General features: G+C 36.5%; 1 protein-coding gene across 4 annotated transcripts in view; it reads right to left on the bottom strand.

Annotated features, from left to right (window-relative positions):
• The window catches only part of Pask (PAS domain containing serine/threonine kinase), a 413,885-nt gene that overhangs the window by 15,713 nt on the left and 371,729 nt on the right, over positions 1-26,443 (bottom strand). For all 4 annotated transcript variants that reach the window (XM_090376045.1, XM_090376047.1, XM_090376046.1 and 1 more), the window contains one exon: positions 18,053-18,186. In XM_090376045.1, the coding sequence (XP_090232171.1) occupies positions 18,053-18,186 (134 nt within the window). The remainder of the gene's footprint in view (positions 1-18,052; positions 18,187-26,443) is intronic.

Below are 26,443 nucleotides of genomic sequence, written 5' to 3'. Positions count from 1 at the left end.
GACCACTGTACTAGACAACCATAATCTAAGTGTGAACAGATTAAAGTTCTGTAAAGGTGAAGTAAAGTATATCCATATGCTTTATGACAAATGTTTCTTAAATGAGTGATGTGAGCTTGGAAATTAAGTTTGCTGTCTAATATCAGACCAAGAAATCTGATGTTAGTAGCAAGTGGGATTGGAGTATTATTCATTTGTAATTCAGGATCAGGATGGAATGCCCGACACCTGCAAAAGTGGGTGGCAGTGCATTTCTTTTCTGATAATTGATAACCATTCCTTAAAGTCCACAACTATATTCTGGTTATGGCAAGTTGGAGTTGGCATTCAATGGTATTGATACTTTGAGACTGACAAGAAATGGTAAGATTGTCTTGCATACATATAAGTTTCAACGGTTTTTAGGATATCTTGTGTCATACTGCTAACTCTAACTGCAAAAAGGGTTAAACTAAATATCGATCATGCAGGACTCCTTCTCCCTGAATGTGAGAAGCAGAGAGTATGCTTTTATGTATACTGGACCTGAAAAGTGTACAATTGCAGGAAATTTTTTTATTATTTTAGGCAAATGGCCCCTAAATCCCAGTTGGTAAAGATCCATAAGAATACCATGATGCCAGGTAGTGTCAAATGCCTTTTCAAGATCTAAGCTGACCGTGACTAGATGTTTCCTGACAAAGGCATTGCGGATATGAGATTAGGCTTTGATGAGCACGTTTAGGGTTGATCTATTTTTTCGAAAGCCATACTGATGATCTGGCAGGAGATTCTGTGACTCCAGGATGTAAGTGAGCCTTGTATGAACCATCCTTTCGAAAATTTTACCCAAGCAGCTCGTGAGAGATATGGGCCTATAATTTTGAACCAGAGTAGGATCTTTTCCTGGTTTTGGTATGGTAATAATAAAAGAATGGCACCAGGAAGAAGGATAAGCTTTTTCATAGAAGATCCGATTGTAGAAGATGAACAAAGTAAGCAAGTCCTTTTCAGGTAAATTAGCATTAGCATAATGCTAATGCTAAAATGCTAGATCATTCAATAGTGCCGCAGGTCCAGATGGTATTCATTACATTATGCTGAAGCATTAACCTGAAAAGGACTCTTTGAGTTCTGTTAATGTAAAGAGTTGGTTGCAGGGGAAGGAGCGGCTTGTGAAGAAGTTGATTTTATGCATTCTGCAGCTGCTTTAATGTTTTGGAAGGTGAATGCATAGGAAGCAGAAGCAGAGATTGTGGCAAACAATTCAGCTAGTGCATTAACAACTTCTTCAGGAGTAGACACGTCTTTTCCTTTCCAATGAAGCATCGAAAAGGGCAGTCAAGCAAATTTTTTTTAGGTTCTGTATCCTTTCTCCAGATGAGCCTGGTGTCGGTGTGTTTCATGATGGTCGAGGCAAAGGCAATCCACGAATCATGTTTCGCTTTCCATCTAATTTGCCTTGGTTTAGTTTTAAGTCTTGTATAAGTGATTAAGTTAGTTGTGGTATGATACTTTCGGAAATTATTCCACACACGGTTTTTCTCCTGTTTGGCATGAAGGCAATCTGTATTCCCCCAGTGATTGTGGTGAATGCAATATGCTTTAGATTTTGGAATAGATGCATCAGATGCTGTCAAAATCTGATTGGTTATGCATGCAGTTACATCATTAATGGATTGTTTTTGAACAACCCATTAACATTAACAAAGTATGTCTAGACATATTTGGGTAGAATAGCCATCCCAGTTTGCCTTTCTAAACTTCCACATGGAACATTGGTCAGAATTTATGAGTTACCCCTATTTGTAATGTGCAAATAATTGGAAAATGATCACTATTAAAGGGATCGGTTAACACTGACCATGTCATGATTTTAAAGATGGACGGCAAACAAATTGACAAGTCAATTACAGAAGTAGATCCTGTAGGTAGGTGGATGTATGTGGGAGATCCAGAGTTTAGTAAATTTAGATCATTGTTATTCAAAAACTCTTCAATTGATTTGCCTCTTGCGTCCATTGTAGAGGATCCCCACAATGAGTGGTGACATTAAAATCACCAAAAAAGGCAAATTGGTGTTGGGACTGTGTAAGGAGATTGTCCAGTTCTGAATTACAAAACAGCAGAGATAGTGGAATGTAAATAGAGACAAGGGTGACTGAATTACTAACTTCAATACGAGCTGCCACAGCTTCTAGGGAGGTTCATAACTGTATGAGCCTTGATGGAATATTTGAATTAACAAGAATAGCTACTCCTCCACATGCAGGAGAGTCTGATCTTCTACCCCATCTGTATATTATATAATTTGAAAATTTTAGCAAGATCTGCGGTGACAGGAATGTTTCCTGTAGGCATACGTCTATGGGATTAAATTGGGTGAGTAAATCCTTCAAGTCATCTAAATGGCTTCTTAGTCCTCTTCAGTTCCACTGTATGGTGATTTGCATTATTTCAGTTTAGTTGAGGAAGATTCATCTGACTGTTTTCTGTTTTTTTGTACAGAGCATTTCTTCTGGTATTTTTTTGGGAACATGGGGTGTCTAGTATCTATTGGCATGAAGTTCCAGGATGGGTTCCTCGTAACCTTGGTGTTCATCTACTTCCATACTGTTAGTGGGTGCTTCAGTTTCTTAAGAGTCTTTAGCAGTTCTTCAATTTTTCTTTGTCATTGGGATACTAATTGGAGTATTAGTGGCTTCACTGGTTTTAGTTTTAGGAGTGTCTTTTCCAGATGTCGATAGGGGTGCTTTAACCCAGTTAGCAAGAGAAGTGATTTGAATTAACAAGAGAAGAGAATTGATACATCTGTTTGAACTGCTGTTGTTATTTGGTTTTTTAGGAGCATTAGCAACTAAGGCCATATTGCTCTGGGGATATTCGGTGGTCATTCCCTGACCTTTCCGCATCCTCCGTATTTGGTTGTCATGGGCTCGAACCCCGGTCTAATCAAGCAGTGTGTGCTACGCACTGCTGCTCCTGCCCACCTGGCTACGGAGGTGCCATTTGTTTGAACTGCAGTTGACGAACAGCTCCGGGTGTGAGATGCATAGGATTGACTAGGCATGGTCAACAAAATCTGCTTGCATGCCTCAGGATATGTGGCTTAATCTCAATTTTGTATTTTTGGATTTTTTTCCAGTTTTCCACATTTCACATGATTTGGAAAAAGCAGGGTGGTTTCCCTTCCAGTTGGGGCAAATGGCATCACCTCTGCATGCTTGCCGAGAGTGCCCACATTTCTGGCTTTTAAAGCAACAAATCGAGTCTGGGATGTAAGGGCGAATTCAGCAATTTAAATAGCCAGCTTTTACTGTGGATGGCAATTCTGGAGTGCTAAATGTTAAGATATGGATCTAGTAGGAATGAGATTTCCATCTTTTTTTGTCATTATTCGTTTGGCACTGATCACTTTGACTGCTAAGTTCGTGAACTAATTCGTCCTCGGAGACTAAGTAGGTCCCACTCTGTGATCACACCTTTAAATGAATTTAAGGTGTTGTAGGGGGTGACAGATACTGGCAGCTCACACCAAAAGTCTTTGTTTTTAGCAGCCATTCAGAATGTTTTGAGGAAGCTGTTTCGATCAGGTCTCTCGATTGCAGCCATTTCACCATTTTTGGTAATCTGGCGATGGATTCCAGATATCTTTGAATTAGAAATGGTGATAACTTGCCCACAGGCTGGGTGGATAGGGAGTGCATTACCAAAAAATATGGCAAGTCATGGCACTGTGCTTCTCTTTGAAGCCTTTTGGGTTGGTTCAGGTCATTATCAGGTGATGTCTCTGGCCTTGAGCTTGAAGGCTCTAGGGGTGGATAGTCATTTATATCCATCATTGCTCCTTTTTTTACCCTGGAGGAGTGGTGCCACCTAGTGAGTAAGCAGCTGGAGAAGTTAGTTTGTTAGTGAATGGATTTATAAATATACTAATATTAGTAAATTAATAAGAGGAGTTTACCTCAATATAGTACGTAGAACACTTCCGTATGATACTCTCCAGAAATTAAAACGGAAAAAACGAAAAAAATCGACAACTTACCGGTACATTAAAGTAAAATATAAATAATTAAATAATCAATTTAACACAATTCAAAATCAATTTAAAACAATTAAAATTCAAATTAACGCAATTAAAAGAATCTAACGAAAATATTCAAAATGATTTTCCTTCCTGAAGCTGACAATGCTTTTAGACCGACTGTCGTGATCACAGGAATGAAAATTACTGAATCAGGCTGAACCTGCAACTTAAATAGTGATTATATGTCTTCGCGCATGCGCGTAAAGGTCCACGCATCGGAGATCAAATATGGCCGCCGAACATTAACAGAATTCTTGTGTAATTTAATTTCAACGGTTTCTGCAATTAATAGTCACGTATAATTACGTTGAACGTTAAGTATTTTGGCCTCGTTAAATAAAAAAGTATGTTTTTCGTTAATGGCATGAAAGGCTAATTCTGACGCTGCTGAATGAGAAGCACGAACTGAGGCTTCGCGTTGATTTACACGAATATTAAGAGAAAACCACGTCGAACCTTGGTAAGACGAGTCGCAATCACCGCAAGAAATGCTGTATACCAGATCATTAATTTGTGTTGCGAACGCGGAAAGAACAGAGCGATTGTTCAGTATAGTGTGTAACTTCCGTATAGGCCTAGCTATAATTTTAAATTCGGCATCTTTAAAGAATCTGTTAAGCTGTTTGTGCCACTGTTCAACATATGGGACAGAAATAAAGCATTTTTTGATATTACTATTGTTGATTGGTGTAGTATTTTGTATCCTATCCTTAGCTTGTACCCTAATTCGATTTATTGTGTTAATGGGATAACCCCTGTTTAAGAATCTGTTGAACAGTGGCACAAACAGCTTAACAGATTCTTTAAAGATATCGAATTTAAAATTATAGCTAGGCCTATACGGAAGTTACACACTATACTGAACAACCGCTCGGTTCTTTCCGCGTTCGCAACACAAATTAATGATCTGGTATACAACATTTCTTGCGGTGATTGCAATTCGTCTTACCAAGTTCGACGCGGTTTTCTCTTAATATTCGTGTAAATCAACACGAAGCCTCAGTTCGTGCTTCTCATTCAGCAGCGTCAGAATTAGCCTTTCATGCCATTAACGAAAAACATACTTTTTTATTTAACGAGGCCAAAATACTTAACGTTCAACGTAATTATACGTGACTATTAATTGCAGAAACCGTTGAAATTAAATTACACAAGAATTCTGTTAATGTTCGGCGGCCATATTTGATCTCCGATGCGTGGACCTTTACGCGCATGCGCGAAGACATATAATCACTATTTAAGTTGCAGGTTCAGCCTGATTCAGTAATTTTCATTCCTGTGATCACGACAGTCGGTCTAAAAGCATTGTCAGCTTCAGGAAGGAAAATCATTTTGAATATTTTCGTTAGATTCTTTTAATTGCGTTAATTTGAATTTTAATTGTTTTAAATTGATTCTGAATTGTGTTAAATTGATTATTTAATTATTTATATTTTACTTTAATGTACCGGTAAGTTGTCGATTTTTTCGTTTTAATTTCTGGAGGGTATCATACGGAAGTGTTCTACGTACTATATTGAGGTAAACTCCTCTTATTAATTTACTAATATTATTATCAACGTAGAACATATTGAGTATTACAGCTCTGATTCACACTATATAAATATACTAAGAAAAGAAAGGTGATTTTCCTTTCTGGGTTCTTACTCAAAGTCTGTTAAGTAGAAAACCACTTACAAAGAACTGAAGATACGAAAGGAACTAGAAATAAAACAATGTAATCACTGGGAAAAATCACACTATATATCGCTCAGGAAAAATTGCTTAGACACTATTGCTTGGCACTTGGGGCCATGACGAAGTTGAAGAATTTTATGAGGGTGCACTGCACCTTTACAAGTAGGATGGCTATCACTATAAAACTGTAATGAGAGATTTCAATGCGAGAATTGGCAAGATCCAAAATGTGGAAAGATCTGTTGGCCCATATTGAATTAGAAAAAGAGATAACAGAGGCAATATATTAATTGAATTAGCAGAGGAACAAAATTTGTTCATCACGAAATCATTCTTCAAGAAAAAAAGCCCAGTGAAAATATATGTGGTAGAGCCCTCTTGGAAATACTAGTGAAATTGACTTCATACTGACAAACAATAAAACAGTATTCACTGACTGCTCTTTAACCATCTCTTTAGACAGGACTCACCCACTGTCTAACCATATTAATGTTGGAAGCAACTATTGGTTACTAAGAGCAAAAATCAAAGTTGATTGCAAGAAAGAAGATCGACACTGATCAACTACTGAAAAATCATCAGAACTTTGAACTAGAACTGTCCAATCATTTTCATGTTCTGCAAGACAGCTATTTCAACTGATAATGATAAAGTCAGTGATACTATTGTAGACCCTGCCTATGCCCTTGCATCTACTGTAAAACAAGAAAAACCAATGAGAAATGAAGCCAGTTCAATATTGATCTTGTCAGAAGAACACTAGATGAAAATCAAGGGGGCTAAAGAAAGAAAAACAAAAAATGGTTACACACAAGAGCCAAATGTTTGCTTTGAGGCTTAATGAGGGTGCAACAACAAATATTAAAACAAGTGGAAGAATTTTATTCAAATCTTTATAAGGATAAAGGTCAACTGGATCCAACACCGGATGCAGAAGCTATGAAATCAATGAAAAATGGCAAAGCACTAGACAAACTATTTTCAAAATGCCCCCCCCCCCTTTTTTTGTTAGTTGGTGCATCAGCTTCTGTGGCCATAATGCACCTCTCAAAGTTTTTGCATTTTACTTTGATCCAAGCCTGAGGAGGGATTCGAACCTGTGACCTTTGGGTTGCCAGGCAAAATGCCTTCTACTTAACAAAGTACCTATAGTATGGAAGAATGCAGAAGCCTTCCTACTGCACAAAAAAGGTGATAAGGCAGAAAAAAACTACTTACCAATAAGTCCACTGCCAGTTGTCTACTTTTTGACAAAGATACTTTCAAGAAGAATAGGTGCAACCCAAAGAACAAGTAGGTTTCAGAATCGGCTCAATACAATGGATCACATCCAAACAGTAGCAGAGTGACACAATGAATACAATCTTCCATTATGTATAGCCTTCATTGACTATGAAAAAGCATTCAACTCAGTCACAAATCAAGCAATGATCAATGCCCTAATCAAAGTGTAAACAGAGCTTACATTAATATTTTCCAATTAGTATATGAAAAGACAACTGCATCAATACGGGTCAACAATGATAAAGTTCAGATTAACATAGAAAAAGGCATCCAACAAGAGACAATCTCCCCAAAACTATTTTCTGCCTGTTTAGAAGAAATTTTTTGCAAGCTAAATTGGGATAACAAAGGGCTCAAGATAAATGGAGATTATCTAAATCCCTTACGATTTGCAGATGATATCATTCTCTTTGCAAATGATCAGGAAGAATTGCAGCAGAACGTTGAAGAACTCCAATATCAAGAAAACACAAGTTATGTTCAACAAATTTACCAGATCAAAGAAAATCATGGCCAATGGACAAGAAGAAGAAATGGAGCTTTGGGCAAGAAATTTGAGCAGGTGCAAACATCATGATGGAAATTGAATGGCAAATAAAACAAGGATAGCAAGCATTTGTAAAGCTTAATACAGTCTTCAAGACAAACCTGCCACTCTTTCTCAAATGAAGGGTTTTTGATCAATATATTCTCCCTGCCATTAACACTTAATCATTGCAAGTAAATCATTGCAAGACCCCTACAGAAAAGTATGAAATGGCCATTTTCATCGACTTTGAGAGTGCTTTCGACTCACTTTGGTGGGAGAGTGCCCTCAGGTCGTTTTGACAGGCAAATTGTAACAGGTACTTGTACTGTGTGATCAGATCATACTTTAGTAATTGATAAATTAAGGTAATGGCACAACATCTTGTTTACTCTAAATTTATTTTCAGAGGCTGTGCCCTCAAGGCTGTCCTTGAGCCCCTATTTTGGATCAATGGTTAGTGCGGGAACATCCAAATTGTACTAAAATTACTTATGCAGACAACCTTGTTCTCTGCATTCCTGGTATTTCATGGCAGGTCTTGAAAAACGAAGGAAGAGAAATAAAGTAAACCCCCGCTATTTGCGGTATCTGTATTCGCGATTGCCGATTTAATATAAAATGAAACCTAAAAAAATGTGAATTTTAAAGCACCGTGAATATTTTCCGCCATAAAAAAACATGGGCGTGGCTAAAATTATCTTTCCCGGTCAAAACAGTGCTCAGTGGGTGGGGTGGGGGGAAGAGGGGTGACAAAATCGCGAGCGTGGATGTTTCTCGCTAATCCTTGTTCAGAATTGGAAGGTTTCGTCGTTTGCTTTTAATTTATATGCTTATAAATTGAATAAATTTATCAATTTATAAATTGATATGCTTAAAAAATTATAAATCTACCGTTTTGCAGTGTAAAACAGACTTTTTCGAGTGTGTTAACGGAAGAAAGTGACTTTACTGTGGACAAGTTCTTTCTAACCCCTACAAAAATATGGCTACGAATAACAAGAGAAATGTGAAAATGTCAAAGAAGGTGATGCCATTAGCGAATAAAATTGAGTTATTAGATAAAATTTCTAATGGTGAAAGTGTCTCCTCAGTGGCAAAACATTATAAAATCAATGAGTCAACGGTACGATCAATCAAGAAATCGGAAGAAAAAATCCGCCGTAGTGTCCGTGAAAACAAGCTAATTGCTTCAAAAATTTGCTCTGCACGTGATGTTAAATAAAAAAAACGGAAAAAGCTTTAAATCTGTGGATAGAAGACCGAACTCAAAATAAAATTCCGTTAAGTTCACTCATTATTCGTGAAAACGCAAAACTCCTTTATCAACACTTTAGCGAAACTGATGATAGCACTGGTGGGATAAGTTTTTTAACTAGCAAAGGCACTGGTTTGAAAGATTTGTTTGAAATTTCTAATAAATATTACATTTAATATTAAATTGTTTCTTATTTTAATTTCGATGTCATATGCTTGCATTTCACTATGTACTGTCTATGTACATAGTCATATTATGAAGGTACCTATAAAACATACATAGACAAAATTTAAGTCTAAAACCAAGAAGTTCTGCAGATTTTTTTGGCAAATTTAAATCTCTTACCAGATCATTGAGTTCATGCTGTGAAAACAGTTGAGGGCTGGACACTCAATGTTTCCAAGCATGTAGACCTCAGTTTCATCTTCAGAAGCTTCACTTTCAGCACTCTGTGCTGTACATTCTCCAACATAAGTGGAAGGCATGGAATCAGCAGGTTATCTCATTATGGGACTGGTCTAATGGCAGATGGAATATCAGGATAGATAATGCCCTTCTTAGTCTTTGCATTGTATCTCTCTCTCTACATTAACTAAGCAAAAGTAACAACCATCACAGTGGTTTGTAAGCTTCCACCAAATCATGGGAATTGAAAACATCATAGCCTTCTTTTTACCATTTTTCCACACTCTCAATGCTTCAACACAGGTTTGGCAAACTTTACATGGAGCTCATTGTCTATCTTGGGCACTGAGTGCAATAAGCACAATACACATTTTTTTACAAATTCTGTAATATCTTGTCTTTGCTTGAGGACTACATAACTTCCAAAAATATAGCAAAAAAAAGTTTGGATTGTTCAAACACTTGCACAAAGACATTTTACTTACTTTTCAATGCAAGTTTGACATGATAAACTCAAAAATAAACTGGGTTCACACTGATAAACAGTACTGCAGGGTCAACAAATGACTGAAAGTAGTGTTGTCAAAATGCGAAGATTTAGTTTACATATTCCCAGCATTTACTCCTAATTTAATTCATTCAATAATACAACTCATAATGTCGACTTAAGTGATTTGTGAAAAAAATGGTACGTGATAGAGAAAAATAAATAACATTTCTGAAATCAGTGTAAAAAACTAAAATAAAAACAGCTATCAAAAACCATGCAGAGTGGAGTTATCTTTTATCCAACATATGAAAGACAAGAAGGACCTTAAAGTACAGGATTTTGATGCAGCTTTCTTACATTCCTAGGAAGAATAAAGTAATATACTAAACAATCTTGGTTGTGTTCTGCAAGTAAAGGTGTTTTGACCAGTGGTCCTGAATATAGATAAAACAAAGAATCTTCCTTCTCTCTAAAGTTTGCTGGACATACAAAAGAAAAAAAAAAAAAAAAAAAAAAAAATAATATATATATATATATATATACACATTTATTTATTTTTAAGATGGGAGTATTTGTATTGAATGAGCTTCATCAAAGACTGTTGCAGAATGAACTATTAGTTGTTATCTCAACAAATCGCCCAGTCATTGGACTCAGGAACCACTTCTTATCCAAAGAATGATGATACTGAAATATATAAATTTTAAAGAATAAAACTTTGTTACTCTTAAGTTATTATCAGGCACAAATTTACATCTAATTATGTCAGAGTACCATACACATCCTTCCACATTTGATTTCTTATGCTGTGAGCTTACAATTTTATAGAGAATTGTTGCTACTCATTTTTAGCATTGTCTGTAAGTCTCTCCTTACATTTTTTGTAAGTCTCTCCCAACACAGGATGGGAGAGACTTACAAAAAAGAAAGAGTAGATTTTCATTTTATTTCTTAAAGTGCAATGTTTGAAGCTTATCAGATGTGAGAGCCAAATAATAAAGTTAAAAGGTGTTTATTAGTCTGTCTTTTGAAACACAAGTTATTGTGTTTCAAAACACAATAACTTGTGTTTTTGTGTTTGTCAAAATAAAACCTGAGTTCAAATTTTTCTTTGCCAATAACTTAATTTAGTGATAAATAATTCATGCTTATATATACTTGGCTAATGAAAACAAATAAAGAAGAGAGAGGGGAAAAAAAAGAAGAAACTCTTAAATCTCTGTCGGAATGTTCCTTTTAATAAAAAATATTCTGTGAATGTTCAGGATTATAAGATAGGACCTTTCCTTTTTATCTAAATACTCTCATCATATTTAACTACAGGATGACTTTAGCAATGCACAAGGGTGGTTAATTTAAAATGAATTTATTTTATAACATAATTTATATTAAAAAACCTTCAATGAATGAATGGGAGTCAAAGATGGTACATATTATGACTACCTCCCAACGTTTGGGTAATTTCTGAATGGCATTCAGATGACAGTTAAGCTGTCTGATGTGTTGGATCACAGCCAGGGGTGGCTTGTCAGTAGGCACTGTGGAACTGCAGCACCCCCAGCTTTTTAAATCTAAATATAAAAAAAATAAATAAAATAATTGCTTTATTTAATACAAGCATTAAACAGAGCACAGGCCATCCAGGCCCACCTATAGCCTAAAGCCTTTGGTTCATGGGAAAACAACTATTTCCAATAATCATTTCAATAATAAACTAATAAAAACATGAAATCATTTTCAACTTTGAAGTTTAACTGTAGGGGGAACTGTGCACTAGACAGCCACATTTTGCTCCCAGTGGTTGAGTTAATGCCTGGTCGGTGGGTTGCCATTGGCAGCTTGCCAATATACATTTTTTAGAGGTGGCAAAATGAGTTAAAGGAACTGTGGAGGCAGCAGAATTGATTTGATAGTTGACTGTGAAGCATCTACATGTCTTATAACCAAGGTAATTTAATGTAACTTTAAGAAGCAGCAACCCATACATCAGAGTTGTGAGCCACTACTGGTCATTGCTGCACTCAATGCTTCTAAAGACAGAAATCTTTGTCCAGCAATGGTTCATGGAGCTTGGAAATAGATCGTAATTGTAAGGACTTATATCAGAACTATAAGGGAGGTGAGGTTGTGCTTTCCAGTTGCAGTGAAAACAAGCTGTCCAGACTCTGAGATATGAGACCTTGCAATGTCATGGAGTATGAGCACACCAGCTTTCTCTCTCCCCACCAGAACAATTTGTGGTCCACTAGCCACAATTTGTTGACTATACTAATGTGCAAACAGCACATCAGTTGCATCATTGAGAGAAATACAGTCAACACTCTTTATAGTGACCCTCTTTTTAGTGTCCCAGCATGTTACAACAACATGTGCTAAGTCCCAATCAATTTCCCATAAACTTAATGATATACATTTGTTACAACATAATTTTGACCACTCTATTTGTTCTTTATTACAATATTTGTAATTCAAAATCAAAGAATGCTAATTTATTGAAGCAAAAGATGAGCTTACAGGCTGACCCTGAGAAATAAATTGTTGGAGATTTTCCATGCTCACTGGCATATGAATTAACTTTGACTAGCATTAGCAAGGGCACATGATGCAAGAAAGCAAGCTTATATAGCATCAGCCAATAAAAAACAAAAAAAAAAAAAAAAAAACAAAACAAAAACACACAGACCCTTCTCATTTCACCAATCCACTCGCTCCAAATGTTTGTCCAGTTCTGCCTCGAATCTGTTTAAGCTATCAACTTCCGCAACGACAGATGGAAGTTTGTTCCAGCAATCAACCACCTGCTGGCTAAAGGCAAACCTTCCACACATCTATCCTATAACTGTCTTTCCTCAATTTGAATTTATGCTCTCTCAGGCGATTATTCTGAGCAAGAGGAGGAACCCCATCAGCAGTGAGCATGCTCAAACCATTCAAGGCTTTATACACCTCAATCAGATCACCTCGCAGGTGCCTAGTCTCCAGACAATGCAATTTGCAAAACCGAAGCCTTTCTTCATAAGAGCAACCCTTTGTTCCATTCACTAATCTTGCTGCCCTTCTCTGTACTCGTTCGACTAGAAGTTCATTTCATTATACAGTATATACAGACATATGGTTCCAATGAAGTGGACAGCTTTTCCAATCGCAAACAAAATTAGACAATGGCATGTGTTCTAATGCTGACTTTGCTAAACAGTTTGGCATTCTTTAGAGTACAATGCCAAAAAAGTATGAAAGCTTAGAGAAATTTACTATACCAGATAAGATCAGAGTATGAAAGGCAAAGTATCTGGATCTTGAAAAGGCACTCCAGGAATGGCTAATAATGATGCATGCAAAAAATGTTCCATAAATGGAAATCTTTTAACACCACTAAGGCTAAATTGTTTGTGCATCGGATGAATATTGAAGATTTCAAGTCTTGTGATGGATGGTTACAGAAATTTAAGACTCGTCATAGGATGTCTTTTTTTTTAAAATGTGCAATGAAAGCACAGCCATAAATACTGAAGTTATGAAGGAATTGAAGGGAAATTGTTTAAAAAATGTTTTGTTGACATGATCAGAATGACAACTTCAATGCTGACAAAACTGGACTTTTAGTTGCTACTGGATAAAATGGTTACATTTAAAGGTAATAAATGTAGAGGTGTTAAAATGGCAAAACAACAGATTGTCATTCCCCTAGCAACAAACACATCTGGCACAGAGAAGCTCTCTCTCTCTCTCTCTCTCTCTCTCTCTTAATTACTGGGAAAGCCCAGGAGTCCTGGGCTTTCCTAGGAAATGTGCAATGAAAAAGATCTGAAGACATTGTCAAGTGTCTCAAAAGTCCCTATGCCTCTATGTAATAATAAGAAAGAAAATGAAATTTAATAAGTTTTTATTGAATCAGATAAATTTCTGATGTGCAAATCACAATTTCACAACTCAAATATAAATAACAACAGCATGAGCACCACTATTCTCCGCACACAGGATGATATATTACCAAGTCTTATTATTATTCATTTTCTGTAATATTTCATTTCAGGTGTGATGGATTGCAATGCATTGCAAATGGCTTCCTTAAGTTGTTGTGTTGTTTCATATGTGTTATGGCTGCCTTTTTGCTTAAGAGTACCCCAGAGTGAGGTAGTGCAGGTTTTGAGATCTGGGCTTCACGGGGGCCAAGGAAGCAGTGCAGGTACTCTTTCAGAACCTCTCCCAATCCATCTTCCTGGATAAATGTAATCAAGGTATTCTCGAACCACAAGAGCATAGCGAGGTGCCGCACCATCTTGCTGGAACCAGTAGCTATCATCGATATTCAGCACATGGAGATGTGGAACAAACCATTTGAGGAGCATGTCCAGGTAACTGTGTTGCACCACAGAACCATTAAAGAAATAAGATCCTATTAAGCAACTAGCACTAACTGCTGCCCAGAGCATAACATGGGGTAGGTTGCTTTCAATTTCTCCATAAAAGTGTGGATTTTATTTAAGAACACAACATTTCGAAGGTAGCTACTCCGGTAAATGGCACATTCATCAGTAAACAAAACTTTGCTTCAAGAAGTGTGTTGAATGTTTGAAGAAAATTCTTTCGAGCTTGTCTCCTTCTGTCCATATCTCGATTAGACAACTCATTCACAAGTTCACAGCAGTAGGGATGAAGTTGATGATCTTTCTGCAAATGTCTGTGTAAGCTTGACTTGGGTATTCCCATTTCTGCAGAATATTTTTGTACAGATTTCATGGGTTAATGCTGAACTGATTCAATGATGCTTTCACTATTTTCACATCTAATTCTTGGTCTTTCCAAGTGTGGAGAATCTTTAATATTTCTTGAGGCAAATAACTTCCTTTCCCATGTAAGAGCCGTTGATTTTGTTGGAGGTTCTCTATCGAAACGTTGTTGAAAATACTGAAATACTACCCTTAAAGGTTTGTCCAGTGTGCCTTTCATACACCCATACTGTTATTATTATTCTTTCCTCAATTGTAAAAGGACTCTGATCTGCCATGATGCTTTCTGTAAATTAAAAAATATATATATATAAAAAAGGATTTAGTATTATAGGGACTTCTGGGACACTCTGTATGTATCAAGTAAACTAAAAGGCTTGGATTCCATCAACGATCTACGAAGAATGGATTAGAGACTGATCACAAGATAAGTGGGAGAACAGAAAAATTATTTTGTCTGTGGATAACAGTACCCCTCATTGCGAAGTGAATGGCCTATGTGCAATCACTGTTGAATACCTGCCACCTAATATGGCATCAGTTCTTTGGCCACTTAATCAAGCTGCAATCTGGTACCTTAAGAAAAAATATTGAAGAATGCCAATAAACAAAACCGTGTTTGTTCCAGAAGCAAAACCCAACACAAAAATGACATGCTGCAGATAATTTCTTGCTTTATGAGTTCCCAGGTTTACGAGTATTTTTTCTCAAGGATCAACAAAATCGAAAATGTGAACATTAATTGCAAAAAATGAATGTTAAACATTCATAAATACTGCATTCCAAACCACGTGCATAGCTATACAGTACAGTGTACCCCACTTTACGATATTGATCAGTTCCAGAGACACCATCGTATCGTTAAAATACCGTAATGTGAACCAATAGCGCATTGTTTTTTGGTAATTCGTTTCAAGATCTCGGAAGTTGAAATTTTCGCTGTACAACTAAGCTATTTATCTCTCTAAAATTTTATTTTTAAGGTCACAAGCGTAACCTCAAGGCCATATAAAAGGCCCTGAGTGTGGTTTGTAAATTGTATTAGTTACCAATTCAAATCATTAAAATGCACTACACTTTCATTGTTATCATATGTTCCGTTATAAGAATCAATTTTGAACGCCTTTGTGATATTTTTCTAAAGCACATTTCTGGAGGTCATGACCATAAAACAATTTGCACTTTCTGGTTTTGTTTGTTTGTTATTTGGTTTTTAGGAGCATTAGCAACTAAGGCCATATTGCTCCGAGGGATATGCGGTGGTCATTTGCTGACCTTTCCGCATCCTCCGTATTTGGTGGTCATGGGCTCGAACCCCGGTCTAATCAAGAAGCGTGTGCTACGCACTGCTGCTCCTGCCAACCTGGATACGGAGGCGCCACTTTCTGATTTATTCAGCTTTTCTGTTACTGCAAGCAATTATAAACTGGTAGTAAACTCAATCTTTTTATATTTGCAAAAATACTGATAGCTGGAATTGTGTGGTTTTTTTGTTATTATGGAGAAATGTGTTTCCCCTTTAATGAAATTTTCAATTGTATAAAAAACATAAATAAATTTTCAGAATCTTCTCTTCATTCGTTTTTTTTTTTAACCTTCGTAAACTTTTACTCCATGCAAATCGTGTTAGTTGCAATATGTGCATTCCGTTAAAAAAATGCTTATGCATGCTATTGAAATTTAGAAACAAAAGAGAAGATTATCTTGGAAACAAATGCCTCTTGAAACACTTCTAAAGAAGAAGATTTCTTGTGCAACAAACCAATGAGTACCAAGCCAATAATGAGTGATGATCAACAAGTGTGCATTTAGTCAATGATGATGAAGAATAAACATTCTTTGACATTTTTAAGTCGTAAATAATTTCTCTATTATTATAATTTACTTCATTTTACAGGCTACGTTTTCATTACTTTCGATAAATCAATTATTGTTTAAACAAACTAATTAGCTAACTAATTTCATTGTTGAGAACTTAATGAATTAACTCGTAAAGTTGAGAACTACCTGTATTGACACGTTTCAGCATGAGATGATATTGATGGAAAGTGATTGCCAACTGCTTCAAACATGCTGGATTTGTCAACCTAAATGATGCAACAAATGAAGCTCCACATGCTTCCTCCTTTATTAATCGCAAAGACAGTCCAACAAGTTTGTTTGTTTGTTTGGAGCTTTACAGCGGAAGGGACAGTCCAACAAGAAAAGAAATTTTTAAGGCCATGAATCACTGAGGAAACTTAGAGGGAAAAATATTTTGAAGGCTACACCACAGTGGATGCAGAAAATGAATGTTTCAGAATATGCATGAATAAAGAGGAACTTGCTGCTGATGTAATGGAACCTGAAATTTGTATTGCTGAGGAACCAGAACCTGTGGTCGAGCAAGAAGTTTCACTGAATGATGCTTATCAAGGATTATAAATTGTATGTGGTGAGTTGGAAGTACAGCCTAACTGAGAAAGTGAAATAATCACTATCATGTGCCTTCATAATTCTCTTTTAAAATATGCTCTACTGCTGAAACAGCACATTTTTACAGATTATTTTAAGTCTGAAACTAATTCCCCAATGGACAGGCCTTAATATACATGGATATTGTAGTATGTAATTTGCAGCTTAATCTTGCTACATCATATATTCAATGCAAAATGTTCAATTTTTATTATAACCTTGTTTAATACAGTAGTATATACTCAGAATAAGATTACACTATATTGTTTTAGTAGAATTACATTACAATTTATCTTTGTTTTTTCCCTGATATTATGAATAAATTATATGGCAATCATTTTTCTCATTATACTGGTGGGGAGGGAGTGTTGCTATAAAGAGTTTTCAACTGTATAAATATTTTAAAATATTTCTCTTAGATAAAATATGATGTAAACCATTAACATTTAATGAAAATTCTTATAAGTTATGAATTTATTTAAATACTTTATTAATATATCTCCTTTAAGTATTATCATTATTTTCATATATTATTATGAATTTTATTTAAATACTTTATTAATATATCTCCTTTAAGTATCATCATTATTTTCATATAAGTTTAACCTTGTAACATTGTGAAAGTTGACAATGCTTTGGTGGCCACCGTTTTGACAGGTTTGAGTTAGATTTATTGTCCATAACCCAGCAATCTCCAGTCCCGAAGTTACTGGATTTCAGATGTTGCACCTGTAATACTACATAAATGTAGACCTGGACATGTTGGACATGTGGGATGATGGCATACGTGTTAGGTCAGCAAGAGGAGCTGTGTTGTGAACATTAGTAATGATCCTACATTTGAAATAAAAACTTGGTGTCTTTGCTACTTGTTCTTTATTTCACAACCATATCTACTGATACTCAAAATGTAGAGTAAATGGAAGGTGTAAGTTAAATTTGATTTGCCCTATATTTCACTCTCATCTATTGAACAACAAAATTAATGACACAGTGATCAGTGACCCTAATTGCAATTTCAGGTTTGTTTATTTTTGTTAATAAAAAGTCAGTATAAAAGAGTCTTACTTTTAAATTGTGAGAAAGACCAAGAATTCTATCACATAAATTTGGCCATCTGCCAAGGTAGATGTTATAAAACCAACTGAAGATATTTACTTGCCTTGTGAAACCCGGAATGGCGGCTTTAGTACAGCAGCAATGGTTTCATCTTCATCAAAGAATGGATTTTCTCCAAATATTAAAGTGTAGAGTGTAACTCCCAGTGCCCACATTTCTAGTTCTGGCCCACGATATCTAAAACAGAGCAGAAGAGAGATTACTTATAGCGTAATAAACATTAGTTAGTAAGAAAGTATAGAAAAAAATAAAATAAAAATAAATAAATAAATAAACAATTCAACAAAACGAATATAGCTTAATAAAGTCTGAATTAAAAAAAGGCTTCTAATACAACGACAAAAATATTTGTCATAATTGAATGACCATTAATAACCATTAATTTCCTAATTGGGTATATTATAGATGTATCTTGAAAATATGTTGCTTAAATATAGTGAAAAAATTTGATTGTCTTAAGATAGAATTTAACTGTATTGATTATGCATTAAAAGATGCAATTCTTGTTAAAGTTTTGATCCATTAAAGTTCAAACCAAAACGTCCATTATTTTTTTACTAACATTCACTCTATGACATTTCTCTTAGGTTTCCAAACAGTCGGTCCCACTTAATATTCACCGAAACAAACAAATATGCAAAGTAAAAGTAACATTAAAGAATACACCAATTAACCTGGCAGCAGTGGTGCAAACCAGAGTCACAAAGATGATAGTGGGACTGCATCTGATAGGTGCCAATTTTCTTTTTAATTTTTGGAAAACTTTTTTTTTTTTTTTTTAATTCTGCAACCAATTTTTCATCTTTAATGAAAGGTTTGCAGTATTTGTTGTTGTATGTTACTTTTCATTTTTTAATAAAAAAATAAATATTTAAAAACGTGTTTTTTTGTTATTTTATTTTCAAAAATCAAAATATTAATTCCACTGAAAATTGAGAAAATCTTTTAGACAAAACACAGACACTAATCTTTCAGTCCTGTCCATTTTTCAGTTCAAAACACCATTAAGCTTGTGAAATATAAAATTGTACATGCACATATATTTCTGCTTATTATGCCTACAAGTACATACTTCTAAAAAAATTTAAAATAACTGTGTATATATTAAAATACATTTGTTCACTTCCATTTTCAAATTTTTTCAAAATTTATTTCAAATATGGCATGGCATAAGTACACCAAATTTTAAATGTACATCTTTTGCTTCCTGCAGACTAGCATTTGTCTTCATTGATGCAAAACTAATAATATATTTTTTCAATAACAAAGCACAGGAAATTGTAGATCTTTAAATGTGGCATCTGTTGCATTAGCAAATGCAACAGATGAATGTTCTAAGGGAATGTTCTGTTCCCTCCAAAGATTGATTAAACTTGGTCTTATTATTATTACTGTTGTTACTATATGATTTCTAATGGAGGGTTCCATCCCATGATGGGTACTGGTACCAAGTGCACAGGGTGGTTGTCTGGTGTTACTATTGGTTGAGGAACTCTCTAACTATACTACAGGTGTTCAGGATTGCTACTTTCTGGAGTTCCTTGTAGGTGTTTTCTGGGAGACTTATTGATGCTAGGTGCTTGTGTAGAGTTTTTGGCACCATACCAGTGGTTGACACAATGATCAGGATGGTTGTTACTCACTACATTTGCCACGTCTCGTTGATCTCCTACATCCAGTCTGTGTACTTCCTGATCACTTTCTCATGGCTTTTCTAGAGGTTGCCAGTGTTTGGCACCACTATGTCGATTAGACAGGTAGCCTTTACCTTCTTGTTGACAAGGGTTACACCCAGTCGGTTGTGCAGGATTGTCTTGTCCATTATTATGGCACGATCCCAGTACAGCTTGTGGGTTGGTGTCTCTAGCCTGGGGTTCATAATTGTAAAGCAGTACACTTTCTTTGATCAACTGGTATCCCCTTGCTAGCTTCTGATGTAATCCTGGCTACCAGATTGTGTCTATGAGTGTACTCCATCTGGGTGATCATCCCGCATCCTGCGGTGATGCATTGAATCGTTTCTGAGGCCAGGTGGCATTGTTGACATGTATCATCTGTCACTCCAGGCGCCTGGGCAATGTATTTTCTATAGTTTCTGGTGTTGACTTGGTTTTGGATGGCTGGCATGAAACTTTCAGTCTCGGGGAAGAGTATCCCATCGTCAGTCATGCATCAGAAGCCATTTTATCGTGTGGTATTGATGGAGGTCACTGTAGTGCCTGCTGTGAACTGTTTTTTTTGCCCATCTTTCTAGCTTTGTTTGTTCTGTCTGAGCAGGAGGGACCTCCTGGCTTAAGTTGAGTGGGATGTTCCGTTTGTCCATCTTCCTTATGGCCCTACAGTGGTGTGTTTTTTTGGAAGTAAGCCTTCTGGTTCACTACTGCTTTCTTCTGTTGCTCGATGAAATCTATTAAGTCTCTTCTTTCCACACAATGGTCAGTCTTTTCACGGCTCACTTCGAGTGGTGTTGGCGGCTCGTAGTCATCGTCTGTCTTTCTCACAATATCCTCCAGCCTGACGTTAGTCCAATCTATGATCCTGAAGGAGTATGTTAGCAATGGGATTGCATATATGTATATGGCTTTTACTGTGTTCCATCCATTCAGCTTTGCTTTGAACAGGCTTTTGAGTCTCTGATGGTATTTTTCAGTCAGGCACGCCTTGATCTCCTTGTGCTCTAAATTCTGAGCTGCATCACTCCAGGTATTTGTTGGTCTCCCCCCCAGTCATGGCTTCGATCTCTTACCAGGTTTCAGCTCACTAATTTCTCCATGATGCAATCTGTGGGCCTTGCAATTTGTCTAGTCCAAATTCCATCCTGGTATCATTGCTGATTTCTTCGGTGATCCGGAGCAGCTGCTATAGTTGCCTCTTGGTTGCCATGTGGGCTGATATCATCCATGTACACCAGGTAGAGAGGGTCTACAGGTTTTTTCTTCCTTCTCTGAGGGTATATCCATACTTGCTGTTGTTCAGCATGGTGGATAGTGGGTTGAGTGCTAGACAGAACCATAGAGGACTGAGGGCATCTCCCTGAAAGATTCCTCTCCTGATGGTGTTAAGGCTGGTTGTGATGTACTTAACCTAAAGGTGGTACTCCATTTTGACATGGTTGCTTCTAGAAAGTTTGTCACTGTCGAACTGACTTTACAGATTACTGCACATGCCTGAGTTCAGTGTTGTATGTTTGAATTGTGCGACGTAAAAAGTTATCTTATATGTGGATTATTAGAATTTTTTTAGCAATGTTTTGTATTAATGGATAGCGAAGAAGGTGGCTGAACTGATAATCTGTTTTCTAGTTACAAGAAATGAACAGGTATTTAGTGTTTTGCAATTTTAATTTATCATCCATATACCCATTTTTTTTTTTTTTTTGGTAGTTGTTGGAGCATCGGCTTCTGTGGCCATAACTCACCTCCCAAGGTTTTTGCAGTACTTTGATCCAAGCCCGAAGTGGGATTCGAACCCGCGACCTTTGAGTTGCCAGGCAGGCACTTTACCTACCCGGCTAGCCCGGTCGGCCCATATACCCATACTAGAGTAATTATAACTAGGTCAAGTGCAGGGTTGGCGAGTCACAGCTCCGGGTCGAGGAAATCCATAAGGGAGATATAACCACCTTAAAGAAATACCTCAATCAAGGACAACAGGATCAACTGTACTACTTTATACTACACTGCTAATAGTAACTAGACTGAATTAATCGATAAAAATTAAATGCTGTATGCAGATTGCTACATTGACAAATAATACATCAAAATGTGTTATTTGTCATACTAATCTGGAGTCAAACAGTATCAATGTTAAAAAAAGTAGAAGGAAAAGATGCAAAGGACAAGTCTCCTTCGCTATTTCCTAAAACAGCTCAGTCAGAGATAAATCAATCAGTTGATTCTCAACATGGAATACTAGCAAGTAATGAGCAAATTAAGTCACCCAGTCAAATGAATTTGCAATCTATCGCAGATAAAGAGGTTGATGTGAGAATAGCTACTAATGTTGAAGTAGGTGATAATTCTTGTAGTACTAGTACTGATGAAGAATTTTGAAAATGAAGAACATTTTCAAAATTCATCAACCTTTGCCCCTGGTATGTCTGCCAGGGGCAAAGGTTGATGACATTATAGAGCGGATATCATCTTTTAAGGGCACAAAAGGTGATATAGTTGAACATATTGGCACTAATGATATTAAGAGTAGGAGACTGGCAGAATTACTTAACAAGTACAGGTCACTGTTGAAAAAGCCGGGAATTAGGGTTGAATTTGAAAGTGTCTGCAATTCTGTCCAGACACGATAGAAGGGAGTATATGATGAGAGCCTTGTCGATCAATTCGGCCCTGGAAAGATTGTGCAAGGCTCAAGGAATAGAATTTTTTTCAGCCTGGTCTGTACTTGTTAACAGGAGAGACTGCTTCTACAGGGATGGGATACACTTAAATAGAAAGGATGCAAGAATATTTGCTGATGCTATCGAGGCAATGTCAGGTGGGTCGGAAAACTGCTAGATTGGGGGGGATACAAGGACTAAAAGTTTAACAGTAGCCGCAGGCAGAGGTGAAGGTGATTCTTGCACAACTTCTATTAGAATAAGTGATACCTGGAGCGAGGTGTGTTGGGGGTTTCAGGGACAGATGGCAGTCATTGTGAAATAGGTGGGTATATGGGATGTGTTAGGGTAACTAGGAATAGGAATAGAAGCATGTGTGCTTGCATGCATACTAATGCTAGAAATATAGTAAATAAATTTGATGAATTTGAAGTGTTGGTCAAGCCATCAAAGACGGATATTATTGGGATAGCAGAGACATGGTGTCACCAGATATAAGGAATGCAGAACTGGAATTTGGGGAGTACAATGTGTACAGAAAGGACAGACAGGATGGAAAGGGAGGAGGTGTTATGCTGTTAATTAAGAAAAACAAAATCAAAAGAAGTGCACCCAGTTGATATAGATGAACAGTGCACTGTTGAGTCAGTTTGGTGTGACAAAAGCACTGCGAAAGCAAAAATAAGAGTAGGAGTGTGTTATAGGCCTAATGACTCGAATGAGTACAATGAACAATTGTACAGAGAAATAGAGTGGGCAAGTAAATCGGAATGTCTTATAATGGGGGATTTTAACTTCCCAGATATTGACTGGAACTTGTGGGTTGGTCACTCACACACTAGTCAGACTTTTGTGGATTTATTGGATGATTGTTTTCTGCAGCAGCATGTTTGAGAGGCAACCAGAGAGAGTAATACTCTTGATCTGGTTATCAGTAGTGATTATTCGTGTATTAAGAATTTGCAGATAAAGGAACCACAAGGTGGCAGTGATCACAGTGTACTGATGTGTGATTTACTTAAAGATTTAATTACCATCAGGGGTAAAGGAAAGGGTTTTTGCTTCCATAAAGGTGAGTACAGTGGTCTCAGAAAGTTTTTAAATTCTGTACAGTAGGATCAACTGACGATATTACCAACAGTAAATTCTAAGTGAGAAGCATTCAAGGAATTAATTGTGGATGCTACTAAAAGTTTCATACCTATTAAGAAATATTGTTCAAAGTTTAGGCCTAAATGGTTATCAAATGAACTAATGATACTTGTAACAGAGAAGAAAAATGCGTGGGATGCATATAAATTATCAAGCGACTCAGAAGCCTACGGCAGATATAAGCTATTCTGTAATCAGGTCACAAAGGAGGTTAGGCAGTGAAGGCAGATTACGAGAAATTCTGGGCAAAAGATGCTAAGAAAAACAACAAGTATTTCTTTACTTATATAAACTCTAAAAGGAAGGGGATGAATCTGATTGGTCCACTTGACATCGATGGTTCGACTGTTAATGATCCTGCTCAGATAGCAAACAAACTATGAGTATTTTGCATCTACATTCACACATGAGGAATTATTAAGGTTTGAAAATGGCAGAAAGTTATCAAATTGTAGCAAGATACTTAATGATTTTGTAATAACTGAGAGCAAAGTGGAGGAGAAATTGTTGAAGTTAAACATAAGAAAAGCACCTGGGGTGGATGGGATCCATCCAGTTATATTAAAGGAGGCGGCAAAGCAACTAAGCAAATCCTTAGCCATAATTATGAGTGCATCCTTGGACTCAGGGGAGGTGTGGGGATACATTTGCACATCTCCAGTCCCACGGACTGGAGATGTGCAAATGTATCCCCAATTCACAAAGGGGGATCGAAGGGTGACACGAGTAATTACAGACCAGTTAGTTTAACTTCTGTTCCGGGTAAAATAACGGAGTCACTGGTTAAAGATGCATTGCAGGATCATCTAGACAACACTGCAGCAATAATTCAGACACAGCATGTGTTTGTTAAGGGAAAGTCTTGTCTGACAAATTTGATAGGATATTATGATGTGGTTACAAAGGAACTGGATTCAAAAAATAATTTTGATATCATATATTTGGATTTCAGGAAAGCTTTTGCCACTGTTGTGCATGGAAGACTATTGTACAAATTGGAGCAGAATGTTATTAAGGGTAAGTTGCTACAATGGATAAAAGGATGGTAATCAATGGGTGATGCTCTTCGGGAATTAATGTTATTAGTGGAGTCCCACAGGGTTCGGTGTTGGGTCCACTGTTGTTTTGTATATTTATCTATGATATTGATGAAGGTATATCAGGCTTAATGTCGAAGTTTGCAGATGATATAAAGGTTGGCAGGGTTGTTAATGACAGCAATGGCAGTGTGCTACTGCAACAGGATCTAGATAATTTGAGCAGATGGGCTAAGAACCCAAGCACGGTACTAAGTACTATAGGTTCTAATACCTCTCGTGTTTGGGGTTCACATAAAAAAAAAAAAAAAAAAAAAGTGGCAACTGAAGTTTAACCTTGACAAATGCAAAGTACTGCATATGGGTAGAAGTAACCCCAGAGAAACGTACCAACTGTGTGGTGGTACTACACTTAAGGTGGTAGGAAAATAAAAAAAAAAACCTGGGAGTAATTGTGCAGTCAGATATGAAGTTTTCTGGGCAATGCAGACAGGCTGCCAGGGCAGGTCATGGGGTTTTGTCAATGATATATAGGAATTTTGCGAGCAGGGAAAAGGAGGTGATTGTCCCTCTGTATAAGGCAATGGTCAGGCCACGCCTTGAGTACTGCATACAGGTCTTGAGGCCTCATTTTAGGAAGGATGTAGATTTACTTGAGCGTGTACAGAGAAGGGCAACAAGATTGGTGAGGGGAATGAAGGGATCCTCTTACCAAGAGAGACTTAAGTTCTGCAAATTGCAGTGGCTGGAGACTAGGCACCTGTGCGGTGATCTGATTGAGGTGTATAAGACCTTGAATGGATTGAGCAAGCTGAATTCTGATGGGATCCTTCCACTTGTTCAGATTACAAACCTAAGGGGGCATAAATTCAAATTAAGAAAGGACAGATGTAGAATAGATGTGCGGAAATTTGCCTTTAGCCAGCGGGTGGTTAATTGCTGGAACAAACTTCCATCTGCCGTTGTGGAAGTTGATAGGTTGAATAAATTTAAGGAGGAACTGGACAGGCATTTGGAGGGAATGGTGTGATTTTTTTTTTTTTTTTTTTTTTTTTTTTTTGCTGAGGCTGCATAAGCTCATACACTTGCTTTCTTGCATCACATGCCACTACTACTACTACCACTACCACTTCGCTAAGAATGTAATTCTTCCACTTTTTGCTTTCTTATATCAGCCAGGCCTTTTTATTACACCATTTTCCACTTCTCTATTTTATATTCATTGCCACTTTAGTATTCATCAACTGTGCACTGACCAATATCAACAATTCCATTTACTCTGACTTTTCACTACTTTACTTTATTTCATTATGTTACTTTAAATCTTTGGTAGCAGTATAAGGCAAAATTATGAAGTATTCAATGTTTATATGCAATCAGTAAATTATAAAAATAAATAAACTACTAGATATCTCTCTTCCTTCTAATTTGTGAAAACTGTCTTCAAATTTATTCAAACTAGCCACTCCCACAACCCTTCATTTTATTCCTTCAATAATTTATTTTCAATAATTAATAAATTACATGAATAAGTAATTTATTCCTTCAATAAATTACTCAGTGGCTGAATGCAACTCTCCTTTTCAAATTAAATTTATGTCCCCTCTGTGTGTTGTCAAGAAACAGTAAGAATGCCATCAACATTTAGTTTACTTAATGATTTTAAAGCCTTAAATGCTCCATCTGCCTAGTTTATCTATCTTGAAGTAACACACTCTGCACACCAAAAAAATATTAAAAAAAAATTAAAAGGAAAAAAGAAGGCTGTGAGGGTTAAGGAAGTGCTATATTACCTTACAGAAAATAGTGAAATTTAAATCCATTGGATACACTGTTAAGCATAACAGTATATCCAATGTTATACTGAAATGCATGAAGTATAATTGTTCATTTTATGGTTAGTCTATTTCTA

Source organism: Mastigoproctus giganteus, chromosome 6, assembly GCF_048544385.1.
Source record: "Mastigoproctus giganteus isolate SK-2022 chromosome 6, ASM4854438v1, whole genome shotgun sequence".
Lineage (NCBI taxonomy): Eukaryota > Metazoa > Arthropoda > Arachnida > Uropygi > Thelyphonidae > Mastigoproctus > Mastigoproctus giganteus.
Note: the sequence above shows the minus strand (reverse complement) of the source record. Positions and strands in the feature narration are given on the sequence as shown.